At 35.3% G+C, this 18,196-nt stretch overlaps 2 protein-coding genes across 2 annotated transcripts; one reads left to right on the top strand and one right to left on the bottom strand.

Annotated features, from left to right (window-relative positions):
* Window positions 1–394: 394 nt before the first annotated feature.
* Window positions 395–3,671, bottom strand: LOC128190683 (protein VAC14 homolog). Its single transcript, XM_052862813.1, has 6 exons — window positions 3,618–3,671; window positions 3,514–3,528; window positions 2,988–3,106; window positions 2,733–2,812; window positions 2,141–2,297; window positions 395–1,837 (listed from the first exon to the last, which is right to left on the bottom strand). The coding sequence occupies exons 1-6, from the start codon at window positions 3,669–3,671 to the stop codon at window positions 1,705–1,707; spliced, it is 558 nt and encodes a 185-aa protein (XP_052718773.1). The 3' UTR covers window positions 395–1,704.
* Window positions 3,672–5,282: 1,611 nt separating this feature from the next.
* LOC128186755 (protein spire homolog 1-like) lies at window positions 5,283–15,608 on the top strand. The gene is made up of 6 exons (XM_052856642.1): window positions 5,283–5,365; window positions 5,807–5,908; window positions 12,682–12,819; window positions 13,185–13,286; window positions 13,379–13,479; window positions 13,843–15,608. The coding sequence occupies exons 2-6, from the start codon at window positions 5,846–5,848 to the stop codon at window positions 14,180–14,182; spliced, it is 744 nt and encodes a 247-aa protein (XP_052712602.1). The 5' UTR covers window positions 5,283–5,365; window positions 5,807–5,845; the 3' UTR covers window positions 14,183–15,608.
* The last annotated feature ends 2,588 nt before the right edge of the window (window positions 15,609–18,196 follow it).

Below are 18,196 nucleotides of genomic sequence, written 5' to 3'. Positions count from 1 at the left end.
AAAAATTCTAAACCGGTGAAAGTATTATAATTTTAATGTACTTTAATGTAATATTGACAGATGTCCCATACCACCTTAATTTAATGTGAAGTAAACTTTAAATAAATGCGGCATGCATGCTCATCAATAAGAACAGAGATTGATTAATTATAAAGTACACAGATGATAGTATTGCCTGGTCTCTGTAATTAAAGTTACTTCCTTTGGTGTACTTGTACACATAAATTACACTTGTATGTGATATTGATGAAATACTCCCAGTTTGTGTAATTGGTGTACCTGTACATATCATGTACACAGGTGTGTATTTGGTTATTTATCAACAGGTATTAAAATAAGATACTGAAGGAAATAAGACAAGAATGATGAGTCAAATTTATTGATTTCTAAGAGAGAAAATTTTATAACAAAGGTATAAGAAAATATTCAAAATAACAATAATAATGATTGTGTATAGACGTCATGCACCAGAGAGCCTATATTTGGCTAGACAGTCTGTTTGGAATGATTGCTATCACCACAAATACAACCAGAACTCGAAGCCCTACGTAAAATAACCAAATCAACTCAGTGGGCAGTACATCATGTGATCATTGCATACATGTAACTGCTGGACAAAGGTTTTTATTGCAAATCAATTAAACATCAATATTTGCTTCTTTTCTGCAAAAATTCAGAACACAAATTTTTTATAAAAGATAATTATTAACAGAAAAAAAAATCACACCAAAAAATAAAAGCTTGTATGTCATTTGTATTTGCTAGCCTAAGGTATTGTTTCATACAGACACAGGAAACAATTTTGTTTAAAAATTACATGGTGAAAATTAAAAAATTAATGCTTCTAAATAATTTCTGAGGACTGGTCAGAAACTTCTGTGTATATGTGTCACTCAGTGACCATGATTTAATTTACAAACATCTTTACAATCCATCCATACATAATGATACAATAGTTAGCTTGTCATGTGATTATAACTCTACGATCGACATCTTTACAATCCATCCATACATAATGATACAATAGTTAGCTAGTCTTGTGATTATAACTCTACAATCGACATCTTTACAGCACTACAGTGTGAAACATATATAGCATGTTCTGCTCATTCATAAAATAAATATTGCACAGGGTTAACTCCGACTCGACAATCCTTCCACGTAACAGTCTCGGACTTTTAGGTTTGTTTAAGATTTCACAATACTATTCGATTGACACATGTTCAAGTTAATATACTATTAGATTCAGTTCAAGTTCATTAAAATAAAATAAAATTGTAGTTTTATGCCGGTAAATTTTATGAATATAAATCTCATATATAATATTGTTTACTATAATTAACTATAATTTACTGTCATTAAATTTAAGCAAGAACATTTTTGCACTATATTACTTTAATTTGCCCCATTCCTCAGTATAAAGCAAATTTAAAATAGTGATTCTTTTAATGGTTACGGGCAAAAATAGCACTAAACGTACAGTTTCAAAAATTCATTTAATGATTATATTCGACTAGCGTATCCCGCAATTGATCCATAATAAGGGCACCCCTCTGTATATTAATGCTTATCAAAGAGACCCCTCTATATGGAAAGAAACCATGCCAGTCCATATAAAACACCCCTCCCTTTCTTTCTAAAAGACACATGGATTGCTTCCTTTGGTCAGTGAGGATGATATGTCGGCAGACTCGTATGACCCCCTCACGTGGCCGCCTTGATCATCTTTTTGTTCCGAGCCTCGCGATGTCGCGCCTGGACCTGCAGAAAGTGCTGATGAAGCTCCTTGAAGTTGATTTTGGAGACGAGAGGCCGTGGGTCCTTGCTGGACTGTGGTCTGTGTAACAGTAAAAGGTAAATGTGGTTAATCAACTGATATAACATTGACCCAACGGCATTCAAAGAATCAGCTCCTCTTATCACCTCATGCCAAGTATGAAAATCCAGATCAACACATTAATTATTGTTCATTATCCCCATCATAAATACAAACAATGATTGAATAAAGTGAAAAAAAAAATTAATATAGAGTTCATAGATAGACTGACTTTAACTGTGTTTTACAATAGATTCGCGGATTAATGAGCATGATACAGTAAAACATAGTGTGGGTGATATTTAAGCAGACTTTGGGACATACTTTTCTTTCATGGCTAGAAGCTGGTAATGGGGTATACAGTCCAGACGGAATCGGAGAAGTTTGAATGCCTCGGACTGTGGCAGCAGCATTAACAGGCCGTACAGGGAACGGATCAGGTCCTGGTTGTGTTGGACATCCAACAGCTGCAGGCGTAAATCTGTGGCAGAACAGAATTAATTATTATCAAGTAACGCTCAGCTTAAATCTATCTCAGAAAACAGCGTCATTCAGTATGAACTATAGGCAAAAATATGTGTCAGTGTATGACAGCATTAAACAGGAAGCATGATTCTGTGTCAGAGTTTTGCAGCATTGATTATGTCAACATCTAAAATTCTAGGCATAAATATGTGTCAAAGTATAGAAGCATTAATTATCAGGTATTTTTTGTGTCAGGATTTCAGGATAAGGCAAGATTATATAAGACCATGCTAAATGGAAAGGTCTTTGTTTAAATTTGACTGCTTTACGCATAATGACAATTAGGAAACATAATATGAAACATAATGTTAGTCAATTCTTGCCCAAGTATTGCAAACACAGTCATACAAACAAATTTAATTTATCTTCATGTAATAATAAGGTGACTTACATGCAAATATGGGAGATTCAATGAGTTGCACTAGTTTGTCTATTTCCTTTAGAAAGTCCACAGTGATTTCTAGATCCCCACTGAGGACTGTGTTAAGGAGAGATCAAACAAAAAAACACATTTTTTTACCTGGGTGTCTAAATGTTACATGTATTGACATTTACAATTAGTTTTTCAACACCACTTGGACAAGAAAACAAATCATAAGAATTTAAAATGGCTGTTGATTTCATTCAGAGTTGAGACTAAGGATACAAGGTCTGTAGAAGGTCGCTGGCATGGTGATAGTTCTGGGTCAGATAACAGAGGGAGATGGTTGCTATGGGACTGTGACACCAGGACTTGTAGAGACAGCAGAACAGAGCACAGCTCCCCTGTAAAACACAGGAAATTTTATTTCTGTCTTCTATGACAGTCGGTTATAGATAATAATTTCAGAGTAAGTATATAGTAAGTGGTCAACTTATTCCACTATACAAATGATATGACAGAATAATTTTCATTATATATTCTATATTAATCATAAACATATTATTTGATAAAACAACCACTAGTGTCATCCTCTGACATAGATATCTGCAAGGAGAGGTAGATGGAAAAAATTGAAATAAATGTTTTTCAGAGGTAATGTATCTTCTGACAGAAATATCTATGTGTATATATGAGAGAAATATATATAATCTTTATGAGAGAAATTACATAAAGCAGACCAAAAGATTTCATTTGAAAACCTGTCCCTGATCTGGCATTGAAAAAAAAGCTTCATCAGATGAGGACAAACCTGAGTGTCAAGGTTCTTGAGTTGAGTCCTGAGTTCAAACAACTCGGCGGAGGTTAACAGAATGGTGTTCAGGGTCTGTGGACTATCTTACAGGCGAAGCCGACGTCCCCTTCGTCCACGATGATCTGGGAGAACGACTTAAAGATGGCCCCCGCCATCAGGAGCTGACAAAATTGTCTGCAAATCAGAAGCAAGGAACTAAAGAGGTTGTCGTTTTGATAGCAATTTGAATTTTGGTGTCTGACATGCAATAAAATTTAATAACTGAACTTTATAAGCTTTCTCTAAGCATTGATTAAATTTTGAGTTTATTTTATGTGAGAAACTGAAACATTTGTATAAATGATAAATGTATCAACATTTAGTCCTAACACTGATGCAAATATTACTAATCACAGTTAAGACTGTAACACATGCACCATTTTCTTTGTTTGTTTTTTATCCACAAGAAAAGTAATACCGTATGGATTTAATAATATAAAATACTACATAAAATAATCTTTAACCAGAAACTTCTTTAGTCTTTTGATGAATAATTCACTCAAGAGGCCACTTTAGCAAATTCATACGAAAGCCGAATAGGGCCACATAAAAAAATATTTTTATCTCGTTATTACGAGAAAAGATCTCGTTATTACGAGTTAATTATCTCGTTATTACGAGAAAAGATCTCGTTATTACGAGATAATTATCTCGTTATTACGAGTTAATTATCTCGTTATTACGAGAAAAGATCTCGTTATTACGAGATAATTATCTCGTTATTACGAGTTTATTTTCTCGTTATTACGAGAAAAGATCTATATAAAATGGTGCGTTTCTGAAAAGGATTCGACTGGATCACACTTTCAGTTTATCTTTTTCATGCCAGAAACGTTGATTCAATTTTGAATAAATATTTAAAAATAACAACGATCATTATTCATTAATTTCTACATATCAAAATGATTGGATTTGGCATTTTATCTTATGTTAATAAAAGGAAAGAACTTCATGTAATTTTTCTATTCAACTTATATATATTATAATCCCACTCCGAAGTAAATACCAGGTAGTCCTATAGTCGTAAAAACACAATTTTATTAGTTACAGATAACTTTAATGACTATATAGTTTCAGTCATGGACATGGATATATACAGGATATACCCGAATTTGTGTTTTATATGTTCATACACAATCTACATGTATATTGACGATAATTGATTTTGTATATTAACATTTTGGAGTCTGAAAACAAATTACACGTATCTTTCTTAATTATTGACAAATAGTTCAATGGATTTATTAATCAATATGCTTTGCTAATTTTTCCGAAATTTCTTTAAAACTGCTTGGTCCGATTTTATATCAAATTATGCGTTTTAAACGATGATTATGCAAAGTAAGTGTATATTGATAGACATTGCAGTAATTCATACACTTTACATAAAAAGAATAGAATAATGAAACGCGCCATTTTAAAAATAGATCTTCTCTCGTAATAACGAGATAATCAACTCGTAATAACGAGATCTTTTCTCGTAATTACGAGATAATTAACTCGTAATAACGAGATATTTTCTCGTAATAACGAGATAATTAACTCGTAATAACGAGATCTTTTCTCGTAATTACGAGATAAAAATATTTTTAAGTGGCCCTATTCGTCTTTCGTAAATTCATGATAAAAGATAAGATTAAAAATTTGATTTTAAGCCAACTAAACATGTCAAAAAAGTTTAAAGCTGAGATTTCTGCTATAGGCCTACACAATAAAAAGAATGGCGGCTAGTAGTAGTGGACGCGACCTATCGTCTCAAACCAAAAAAACTGTCCAAAACCTTTCAAAGGGCTCTACGGGTCATGAAATTAGAGAGGTTGAGATTTTAAACGTGTACGGGTACGCGTACGTGTGTTAAAACTACACGTACACGTACACGTTTTTGTAATTTATCAGTTGAGATTTCTTAACTTGTAGAATATAAATGTGTACGTAAATCGACGCAGTTTTGTGACATGAATTTATCTAGTTAATTCCAAATAAATGGTAAATTTCTTATCAATTTTCATGCAATGAAGTTTAAAAATCTATATAATGTATCACAAGAATACATTCACTCATCAATAAGATTTTATTTGTTGTAAAAAGCTACACGTTTGTACTTACGTGTAGACGACACTCTACAAGTTTAGAGAACGTGTAGAAACCATGTCGTCACAAAAACTGATGACGTAATACGCGCAGAATTTAGGTGATTCCCCTAGTCCACGTACACGTACCCGTACACGTTTAAAATCTCAACCTCTCTATTGATACAGAAAATGCATCTAGACCAGGTCTTTTGACAGATATGCTGAACTATGATAATTCGATGGACAATGATGAATTTACAGCGTTGTTTACTTCACAAACAGTGAGTACTCCTTACGAAAGTCGCACTAATATGTTGTGTAACTCTATGTCGCAGAGCTCGCAAATACAAGACGAGCATGAATGCCTCGATACGGTAGATACAATTGATATTGAGACTCTCGATACACAGTTGCAAAATTTACCAAAAGAAGTATACATAAGTTGTTAGATTTGCAGGTCCAGTACAATCTCCAGATTTAGCTATATAGCTTGAATAAGCTAAATAGCTTTATTAAGCTTTTCAGAGTACCTTTATTTAGCTATTTTGTCATACATTTTTCTTCAATTTGTAATTTTATCAATATGTATAAGTTTTCAACTTTGAACTGTTCTGTGAACAATGCATGTAAAGATTACTCATCAATTTGCGTCTCCTTAAGCAGTTAAGAGACTCTGCACTAAAAGTTTTTGGGCAACTGAATCATGACCACACAGTTACTTCTTGAATGAAATATAAAGGAGGTCAGTTAGGGTAAACAAGATGATTGATTGGTAATAATTTTTGTTATACTTTCATGTTATATACTGAAATCTGATTGGTTAAGACGCAGTTAATAATATTTTCTATTACCCTCAGCGTTAGCAACGCACTTAGCAACGGGTAACATTAAAAAATGTTACATGCGCGAAAATAATGCGCGTACGGTTCGCTGTAGAATTCACGTTATTCCTATATAAAAGCAGTAAAATTTTCTTAAAAATTAAGACATTCAGTATAACAAAATAAATAGTGCCTGTTTGGGAGGATAACAGTTGAAATTGACACCCCTCGAAAACCATTGTCAACCTCCGCTTCGCGTCGGTTGACAATGGTTTTCTCGGGGTGTCAATTTCAACTGTTACCCTCCCAAACAGGCACTATTTATATAATCTCAATGAGAAGAAATCATACTTATCCACGCCTCATTGCACACAAAGTGGTTAACAGTTACCCAAATAATGGAAATATATTTTATGCTTATAAGTGTTTAAAAGCTGCAGTGTTAAAACTATCTTTAATTGTGGTCAAGTTTATAATGGTCAATTGTGCAAATATGAGTAGCAAGTTAATTGCGATTTTTTTTTGTCCATTTCTTACAATAAATATTTTCTTAAAATACTGCACATAAATAGCTTTATCAAGCTATTTTGAATAGCTTTATAAAGCTATATAGCTTTTTCAAGCTATATAGCTAAATCAAGAGATTGTACTGGACCTGATATGTGCTCAAATGATGAAAACCTGGTTTGCTGGTACAGAAATGCATTATGCTCACGCGCAAAAAATCTACCAGACTGTCCTTCAGGAAAACTTCTCACAAGAAAAACTACATCAGGTGGCTCAAGTATCTCTAAATATGCCAAAGATTGTTTCAACAGGGTGAAAAATCGTGTATCAATGGCATTTTCGGTAAACATAAAAACACCCCAATCGTTTCTGAAATAAACAAAGTCAATGCAGTTGAATTAAAGACTACCATCCAATCGCTTGTCGAAAGAATGTCGAACTTAGAAAACATGGTTAATTCTAAGGATAAAATCATTAATTCTTTAACTTCTGATCTACAGTCGCTTCAATTACAATTTGAACACATTCAGTCTGATCACGAACGTTTGCATGCAGAATCCATGGCCAAGTTTACAAAATATGACTCTTTTCAAAAACTCTCGTCTGATCATTTTAAACGCATGGAGACAGATCATATAGACTGTCAATCCTACAAATCAAAAACAAACGACGGATTAAAGAGGCTCTCAAAGGTTAGCATAACCTTTCAGAAACAACTTAGCTCAATAAGCCCATGCAAATCTTATGCCAGTTCTATCAGTAGTAATGGTCCCGTTAGTAGCCCTAGCGAAATCGAAAAGGCACAACCATTGACAAATGATTGTCCACAGTCATCAACCACATTATCAACTGCAGCGTCCATTGAACACGTTGTTGCTGAGAGGGTGAAAAAAATACGCGAAAACGAAGGACCTTTGGACAACAATTTAACAATCTCAAAAACCCCGACTGATCCAGTGCAAAATAAAAAATCCCCGTCTCGGACCTCTAACGGCTCACCTATACAAGCAAGTGACAGCCCGTATAACGGTTCTACCCAGCCTCGCCTCAATGGTCACGATACACTTCGATCACGGGTGTCGCATTCCGATTCACAAAGAGCTGCAGATAGCGGCGTAACAGTAGGCGGATCTCGAGAGGCGCCGGACTCCAAGCGATTGGTTAAATTTGACGGAATGTCTTGCGTCGTAACTCTAAATGAAAAACAAAACTCGAAAACAAACACAAAACAGGAGGATGTTTTCGTTGGTGTTACTTACCGTAAGACAGCTAGGTACTACTTATCGGGGATAGGGAAAGAATCATCAAGATCTGGAATAGCGAATTACATCGAAAGCAAAGGTGTTAAGATAACTCATTTAATGCTATTCAAACCCAAATACTCCAAATCCCGTCTATCCGCAAAAAATAATATCCCGCTTGAATTTGGTCAAATTGTCGAATCTCCCAACTTTTGGCCGGAAGGTGTATCATGCAGACAATGGATAAGCATTCGAGAGTGGGAACGAAAGTGTGCAACGCAGCGCGCTTCCGATGACTGGGGCAGTGAATACGGTGCCCAACACAACTATTAACTTAGATTAAACCCAATCAGGCGTATTTGTACAGTTTCTATATGACACTAATTATGTTTAGATTCAGTATTATTTTACTTTACACTATGATTTCTTTAATGACATGGAATGTACGCGGTGCTATATCGTCCACTATGTGTTTGTCAGCCTTTTTAGACAAAGAAAAATGTGATATTGTAATCATTACAGAGCATAAACTCAAAGAGAGTACAAAAAATTTCCTTGAAACCATTCATAATGACTATGCCTGTATTGTTAAACTTGATGATCAGTGTACAATGCAAAGTAATTTGCCATTCACCGGCAGAGGTGGGGTGGCAATCATGTATAGAAAATCGCTTATGTATTCTGTCAAAGAAGTCACTTGCTATAATACAAACCGTATTACAGCAATACAGCTTAGTGATAGTTTTGGCAATATATATTCTATTCTTGGTGTATATTTGCCCTCTGATAGTAATATTGAAATGTACATAGATGAGTTAAGTATTCTTGAAAATCTCTACTCATATTTTTCAGGTTACGGTAAGGTCATTATTGCAGGTGACTTTAATGGCAGCTTAGTTGACTCATGTGATACTAACCTCACAAAAGCAAAGCTATTATTAAATTTTGTCTCAAAATACAATTTATGCATTCCAACCAAGGACTTTGCAACAGATGCTGAACAGTTTACCTTTACCCCGAAAAAACTACTTTAGATTACATATTGTTTGACGGGCATGTTCTTACAGCGCTAAAACATTACAAAATTTTTAAGGAAGGATCATCATAGCTTCTTTTGATCTCAGAATTCAAAGACATTCTCTTAAGAATCCACATGCCAAATTACCAGCATGGCACAAAGCCACACCTAAAACTATTGTGAAATATAGAAACGAAGTTGAACGTAGTCTACTGAAGCTACCACAGACTGACTTCAAGACAGATAGGGACATCGATAAGTATATTAATGATCTGTCTAAAATATTGACTACGCACGCTGAAATTTCCATCTCACATTCTTCATACAACCCACACACCCGCCCAGAGTGGACAAAATCAGTCAAACACCTACATACTATTGAGCGAGCCAAACGTAGGATATGGATGTCCGAGGGCAGACCACGGGGGGTGGAGTTCGAATCTTACCGCGAGTACAAGCGAGCGAAACGCCAATTCCGAAATGCCCTTGACGAAGAACACGAACTGTACATGCGCAAAGTGTACAACGATATTGACAAAGCGGCGGAAGTCGATGTGCGTTTGCTTTGGAAGCTGACTAAACGCAGAAAGCCCAGATCATCGCGCTTTTCGAGATCAAGTCGAAGAAAATTTCCAAAAGCTAACAAATGAGTGCCTACTTGATTCAACTGATATACCAGGTGGCCAATTCACATCGATAGAAATTATTTCTGCTATAAAAACGTTGAAGTTAAGAAAAGCACCTGGAGACGATTTGATCACTAATGAACACATAATACACGGCGGTAAAACACTCGTTAGTTGTATTTTAAAGTTATTTACTGCCATTGTTGTTCGTGATTACATCCCGTTTTGTTGGAAACGTGGTCTCATAGTGCCATTGTACAAAGGCGGAGCTAAGCCGAAAGATTCTTGCAACAGCTATAGGCCAGTTGCATTACTACCATGTGTTTTAAAACTCTTCGAGAAAGTAGTTCACAATCGAATCCATACCCATATTCTACAAAAAATAAATTTCCCACATGCGCAGCAACAAGGTTTTCAGAAAGAATTAGGCTGCTTGACAGCATAATTTAATCTTCAAGAAACTATTCTTCATAATTTAGAGCAAAGATCGAAGTAACGTATATGTATGTTTCCTCGATACCAGCAAAGCCTTCGATACCGTCTGGAGACCTGGACTCATGGTCAAACTACACAAACTTGGCATAACTGGAAAATTATGGTCGCTAATTAACCAGTGTCACCAGGATACTGTGAGCTCAATAGTAGTGAACCAGACCCGTTCAGAATGGTTTCCGACATATCAAGGCGTTAGACAGGGTGGTGTCCTGTCTACCTTTCTTTATCTTGTTTACATCAACGACCTTATTCAAGCGTTACAGTATGGTAGCCCAAACACAGGTATACTTAACATACCCAGCAGCTGCCCCTTCCTTAGCCGACGACTTGTCTTTAATTGCTGTCACTCCACTTGCGCTTCAAAAACTGTTAGACATCGCACATAGGTACGCTTGCAAATGGCGATTTACATTTAACGCATCCAAATCGTGCGTATTGCAGTTCCGTGCACAAGGAGCTAAACTAGACACATGCAACGTGTCTTGGCATCTAGGTCCAGCGATTGAATCGTGCAACCGGTCTTACAACCATCTAGGTATAATTATAAATGAAAAAGGTAAACTCTCTGACCGAATACAGGAGGCCTGTAACAAAGGACGGAAGTCATATTTTGTACTATCTGACCTTGGTTCACCATTCCTAAATCCTAGAACACTGACTCATCTCTACAAAACAATTGTGCTACCATCAGTACTCTATGGGTGCGAACTCTGGAATAATTTGTCGTTTAGAGACAGAAACCAACTGAATACATTCTAACATTTTATTTGCAAAAACTCACTAAACTTACCCAAATTAAGCAGATGTGTGAATCGTATTTCGATGTACTCCCCATATGTGCAGAATTAGACGTTCGAAAGCTACTATTCCTAGGCCGACTATGTCGCCTCAACCCAAAAATGTTAACAAAGAACATTTTCCTCACAAGATTATTTTCTTATTTTCACGATCTCTCGACAAACCAGTTGAGATTTATCCCTGATATTATGAGTATTCTACAATCCTATGATCTTACTGATCATTTGTGGACATTTCTGGACGATGGATTTTTTCCCGAAAACCTTCCTGGAGAAAAATTGTACGTGACAAAGTGACTGCATCACATGTTTCCCAGCGGCGAACACGTATGTCTCACGATCGTGACTTCTCACTTTTCACAGAACTTTATATAAACTCAAATCCGTCCTCTATTTGGAAGATACCCGAAAACTACCGAGAAATCGAACTCTGCAAGTTTATCTGCAAACTCTGTACTACCACTCGTTTAAATGGAGATCTATATAAATGTATTCTGTGTAATAATTCATTCTTCAACGTTTTTCAACATTCTTCATGTTCCTGTCCGTCCACGGCGATGATTCGCGAAAACTGGTGGGACGTGATCGTAAACTGTTTCGATGTGCGGCTCTCTGCGGAATTGTGTGGGTTATCAGTAAACGACCTATTCCTTGTACTGCTGGGGCGCCATACCATTCATGAATCCGATAATAAAGCATTTCGTGTAATACGAAGCGCGACAGCAGAGACTACAGATCAACTTCTGTTGTATTCCACACATGAGGACAGGTGCACTTGTGCATCTACAGCATGACGAAAACTTTGTATATAGTCTTGATATTTCCTATTTATTTGTTTACCCCCCCCCCCCCCCCAATATTACTTGTGTTAATGTATATCTTTGATATGACTCTTTAGACAATTTATGTATGTGTTATGTTCAATCTCTATTAAGAGGAAATATAGTATGGATGAATGAAAATGACATGAACCTAGCATGGCTTGGGTGTGCACAACCTCTGGTCGTAACACCGTTAACCTACTTATAACGAGATGTTCTTTATTCGGTTTATATTGTAATTTTGTTGTTTTCAATTAATACTCTGGCATCATGATAATTTGAAATTTATATGAAGTCTAATTTATTCACATTCTAATACATGCTGTAATTCTGGAAATTAAGATAAAGTGTGGTTTAATTATAAGACACAAATCTGTGTGATTAATGTGTACAACACTGGGATAAGACTTGATGACAGCATTGATAGAATCACCTTGTCATCTTCGTTCAGTTTTTGTCTGGAACTTGAGAGATGTAAGAAAAAAGTCAATTCAAATTTAGTTTGTGAAGGCAATGAAAAATATTTTACATTTGAAATTCAGGATGGAACTAATCCTCTCAGGTTTCAGATATATTCACCAAAAAGTTTGAAGGGTTAAAGTAAAGTAACTATGGTGATAAAGACCTCTAACTCCACCAATCACTTGTCTTGCAGTTAATGTAAGTCAGCTATGTATGTCGTTTGTCAATTTATTCAAGGAGAATTCATACTTTGATCTTTAACACAGAAGAAGCTGGCCCACCCCATCGAGTGTTTGTCCTTGACTTTAGAGGAGGTCACACACATCAGACAGGTGTTAACGAAGGCGGAGCTAGAGACGCTCATCACGAACCACGAAATGTACAACCTTGTGTCAAAAGGAAAGGTACGTACAGTGGTGGCAGAATAAATCAGTGTTCAATGGGGTCACAACAATGGGGTCATCAACAATGGGGTCATCATCAATGGGGTCATCAACAATGGGGTCATCATCAATGGGGTCATCAAAAATGGGGTTATCATCAATGGGGTCATCATCAATGGGGTCATCAACAATGGGGTCATCATCAATGGGGTCATCAACAACGGGGTCATCAACAATGGGGTCATCATCAATGGGGTCATCAACAATGGGGTCATCATCAATGGGGTCACCAACAAAGCTAACAGAATCGTCAAACCCTGACTTAATCAGCGTCATTTTATTCATGATACTTGGCTCAGAGAGTTTTTGGTTTATTTTTTGAACAGGTGTGCTTTACCTGTAAATTGGTCAAGTTCTCCATGTTTGGTCAATGGGGAACTCGATGCAAGATTTGTAAGCGCAATGTTTGCAACAACTGTCTCAGAAAGGTATGTAAAAACTGTCGGCATGTACAAATATCTATATACACAGTCATATTTTTAGACCTGAAGTTGATGAACATTTATTTGGTGTATTTCAGATGAACATTCCCACGGAACCCTTCCAGAATATTCCAGTTCACACACTGAGCCCAATACCCCTCAGTCCCGAAACCCTGGATCTTCTCAAAGTCTACGAAAGGTAACACTGCAATATCAAGAACAGTCAGATAATCATATTTACCTCTTGTACCGTATGTCTTTATAATAAAACTGATATTTTTACACCATTCAGAATAATGTAAATTCCTTATTTTACGTGAGTACCTAATTCCACAGTTTTGCATCAAATCGTGAGAATATAAAATTGTGAGCACCGATTTTTTGCTATTGTTTAATATCACTCAAAACTGTCTAAGAATTAAGAGAAATTTTAAAATCGCAAGGTCCTTCTCGCAATTTTATGCGGTTATCAATTCCTCACATATAGCAAGAAAATTACAGTAATTCCAACATACAATGTAAGTGAATGTAAATGTCATTGGATCCATTTTCTGACTTACAGGACTGGGTCTGTACCCCACACTCCTTCATCAGAAAGGAAGACCCAGCAAGTCATGGAGGAACCTGCCGCTAGGCGGACATCCTTACAGAAATCCCACACCATAGGATCGGGGTCAGCCCCCACCCTCCCCAACAAAATCTTACTGCGGGGCCCCCAGATGAGTGTGTGCTGTGACTGCAAGACCATGATAATGGAGATCATCCGCGCCAGTCGCACGTCCATCGCTCTCATCCACAAAGGACAGGAAGCTCAGCCCTCCCCAACCAAGGAGGAGGAGAGAGGGGAGGGGCTTAACCTGTCCACGCTGTCACTCAACATCAAACAGTTCTTCAACAAGTGATAGGACAGAAATCTTCTGATAATCATCCGTGCAATCTTTTCCTTATGATCTACATATCTATTTGTTTTAAAATAGCATTTTTTTTTCGTCCATTCATTTTTACACTTATTCAGTTAATAATGAAATAGAACAAAAGTCTTCCCAATATAAAGGTTTCTTTTATTTTTAATGGTAATGTTGAATGCAATCTGAACAACTGAGGTATATTCGTTGTTAAAATTCATGCAGAATCCACATTGAAATTATCAAACGGTCTCATGTTTTGGTCAAATAAAAGATGATGTTGTCAAATGAATTTAATTAAGACTTGGAAAGGTCTACCACGCAGATATGGAGTTAAAATTAACAGCAGATCATCCAAAGAAGATAATTCTCTTATAACACTTTCTAATCATTTTGTTATCATGTTGATCAAGATGTGCCATGTTGTGTGGTATTCCCCAGATCTATTTATAGATGTGATCTACCTCTCACTCTCTTCATCAATGAAAGACTACTCGCCGTCTGGATAACTTGGACGGTCCATACATGGAGTATATTTTATTACATTACCGTATATAACAACAGCCAATCAGTGATTGTAGCTTAATTGAACTAATTGATATGCACTTGTTGTCATGTATATTACACAAAAGCTTCTTGTTTTTATATATACTGAAAGTATTTATTGTGAGAGGAACGTTTGAGCTGGATGTGATAGTGATGTAAATATGTGTCATGTTTGATGGTTAGATGATGTGCCAAGAACAGTTGACAGAGTTTACAAAGTATCATTAATGTAATGATGTTAAGTTTAGTCAGAAAAGTTTGCATTGAATCTGATAATGATGCCATCTTTGTTTTGGTGTCATGTTTACATATTATAAACAAGGTGACAGCTGAATGTCTTAATCTCATTTTTTAGTGGAAAAACTTATTCACAGACAAGATTTTTTTAATTGATCAAAGGACCGAAAGAATCAAATCAAACCAACTGCAATTAGCAAACTAATGTCCCTTGTATGCATAATCTAATTGTCGTATTGTCTCAGCCAAATTATACATTAATCAAAATTTTATTCAGAAAACATTATAATTTTTCTTTTGAAATTTTCATGTACATATTTACTAACAAAAGCTTTACCAAAAGATTCCATCCATGTTTTTTAAGATCTGCATTGTGCATTTAGTGTAGATACTGGCATTTAATTTGTAATATATGCACATATATTGGCTTTAAAGCATATATCAGTTCTTACCAATCCCTCTACTATGTTGTATGAACAAAGTGACTTCAGATTGACACATTAATTTTCATTCAAACTGCAATATCGGAGGGTTTCCTCTTGACGTTTCCGGCTGATGTTAATATTATGCAATGATTTCAGCAAACCAATGTAAATCATGTTTTAAACCTTTGTATATTAAACTGTTTTAAAACACTTCAGTGATGTTGCTTGTTTTGTATCCCCCTCCTATATGAAGATTATTACTGCTTCCTTCATTTTAAATGGCAAGATAAATGTATCTAGTACATGGACCTGTTTTGTGAACAGAGTTGATTGTGGGAATGGTGAGGGTAGGCAGGGCGGTGATCAAATCAATAACAGGAACAAACTTCAGAGTGGACACATCCCTATTACAGACAATATAGTTTAAACTCTGTATATTAGATTAATTTTTTTTAAAAACTGAGGATTTGAGTTGATTAAAAAAAAATCATTCATATGCATCAGTCCATTTTGCACATACATTGTCTTGGAAACCTTAGACATTTTGGTAAAGTATGATGTCACAGTGGTCTCACATAGATGACATTTAATGCATATTACTCAGTTTTGCATTAATTTAAAGTTAACTTTATATACATGCTCATCAATAAGAACAGTGATTGATTAAAGTACACCGGTGATAATATTGGCTGGTCTCTGTAAATTAAGTTACTTCCCTTGGTAGGAGATATGATGGAATACTACCAGTTTGTGTGCAGTTCATGTACATATAAAATACACAGGTGTGTATTGGAGGATTTATCAATATACATTGGAAATAAGAAGCTGAAAGAAATAAGACAAGAATGATGAGTCAAATTTATTGATTTCTAAAATCAACCATAAAAGAGAGAAAATTTAATAACAAAGGTATAAGAAAATATTCAAAATAACAATAATAATGATTGTGTATAGACGTCATGCACCAGAGAGCCTATATTTGGCTAGACAGTCTGTTTGGAATGATTGCTATCAATACAAATACAACCAGAACTCAAAGCCCTTTGTAAAATAACCGAATCAACTCAGTGGGCAGTACATCATGTGATCATTGCATACATGTAACTGCTGGACAAAGGTTTTTATTGCAAATCAATTAAACATCAATATTTGCTTCTTTTCTGCAAAAATTCAGAACACAAAATTTTTTTTTATAAAAGATAATTATTAGGCGAGAGAAATTTAATTTTTAGTTTTACGGATTTTTTTGTAAAAAATTTGGGTCGGAGGAGGGAAAATAAAAAAAATAAAAAACTGGGGGCAAACTTTTATTAATCAAAATTACATATTATTTGCTTGAACTTATAATATTAAGTTTAATTTGTCCACTATCCATTGTGTACTTTGTGTTTCTTTCAAGATCATTGGTATTAACCTTACTAAACTTGTTCAGGATGACATATTTTCTTTGCTTTTCATAAAAACTTTTAAGCCAAACCATGCATGGCTGACCTCCATCTTAAATACTCCATGTTATTGCCTGACGTCATGACGTCAGGCATATCTAAGGTTTAAAAGTTACAATCTCCGAAACAGTGCAGACAATGGGATCAAGCAATATCATGATATTTCACAAAAAAGATTAACCGATGCATGTTTAAGATGTCAGCATTTACATTCACAATTGATGGGATGTAATAACAACAGCGAGCAAGAGTTTTCAAGTAAAAGGGATGTTTACTATGCAGTGCACGTGTGTAATCCTGATTTAAAAATAGATCAGCATTCCACCTTATTTGAACGATGAAAAAGGGTAGGGGGTCATCGCAACAAGTTGTAACATATTGCTTATTACGATACAATGTAATTAATAATTGGTGTTGTATTATCATTATTACAAGAGAGTCATAAGTTTGGATTAAAACAAATATATATTTATACAGCTGGAATGTTTACTGGAGGAACTAAATCGCCAAAGCGGGTTGTGACCCGATTTTCGTTCAGTTGGGCGATTTCATTAATCTTGAAAAGGGGTCATAACTCGCGTGTCTTACTATAAATGTACATTACTACATTTAACAACTACGAATCAAGTGTGTTTGTTAATTCGATATATTTCTTCCAAAACATCCGTTCCAAAGAATAATATACATATATGTAGTTGTTACAAAAAAAATGTCCAAAAATTCATCTGACCCCCTACTCATGGATCTCTACCAATGGATGAGTTCATTCAAACATCTCAGCCGTTGCGTGAATGGTAAAGCAAAATTTCGCGCCATAATTTTTTGCGCGCCGATTAGTGGACGGGTCATTAATCTCCAGCTTTCAAGCTTACATGCACTTATATGATAAGTGTACATTCCTTTAAAAAAATGAATTATTAAAATAATTGAATTTCAAGTGATACTAGTATATATGTACATGTTCTAGATCGAAAAAAGACTGACATTTCGTCTTAAATTTGCACGTTCCGTTTATAAATTTATAATCAGCAGCGAAAATTAAAATTTATTACTGATAAGATAGCATAATTGATACATGCATGCTTCCATTGAATAATTTTGTTTAGTCAGGCAAGCTTTTTGGAAAGCTATTACTTGTAGAGACGCTTACACTTGATTTTAAAAGCTCCCTTTGTCAAACGTTTTGCAGATTTCAAATAAAATAAAGTAATTTTAAAACCAAGATCGGTCAAACTTGAAAATTCCGGAAAAATTTCCGAAGATACGAATTTTTTTTCATTATTTTTTTTTTTACAAAATCGGAAAAATTGGGTCGGCGGATCCGTAAAACTAAAAATTAAATTTCTCTCGCCTTAACA

This window comes from Crassostrea angulata, chromosome 6 (assembly GCF_025612915.1).
Source record: "Crassostrea angulata isolate pt1a10 chromosome 6, ASM2561291v2, whole genome shotgun sequence".
Classification (NCBI taxonomy): domain Eukaryota; kingdom Metazoa; phylum Mollusca; class Bivalvia; order Ostreida; family Ostreidae; genus Magallana; species Magallana angulata.
Note: the sequence above shows the minus strand (reverse complement) of the source record. Positions and strands in the feature narration are given on the sequence as shown.

Bases quoted from the DNA above. Each gene is read 5' to 3' on its own strand.
- LOC128190683 (XM_052862813.1), bottom strand. From the start codon at position 3,671: ATGGCGGGGGCCATCTTTAAGTCGTTCTCCCAGATCATCGTGGACGAA. The intron at 2,813-2,987 runs GTATCCTTAGTC...CACAGTCCTCAG, and splicing joins AGCGACCTTCTACAGACCTT to TGGGGATCTAGAAATCACTG. The intron at 2,298-2,732 runs GTAAGTCACCTT...GTTCTGCCACAG, and splicing joins TGAATCTCCCATATTTGCAT to ATTTACGCCTGCAGCTGTTG.
- LOC128186755 (XM_052856642.1), top strand. From the start codon at position 5,846: ATGCTGAACTATGATAATTCGATGGACAATGATGAATTTACAGCGTTG. The intron at 5,909-12,681 runs GTGAGTACTCCT...TCTTTAACACAG, and splicing joins CGTTGTTTACTTCACAAACA to AAGAAGCTGGCCCACCCCAT. The intron at 13,480-13,842 runs GTAACACTGCAA...TCTGACTTACAG, and splicing joins CTTCTCAAAGTCTACGAAAG to GACTGGGTCTGTACCCCACA.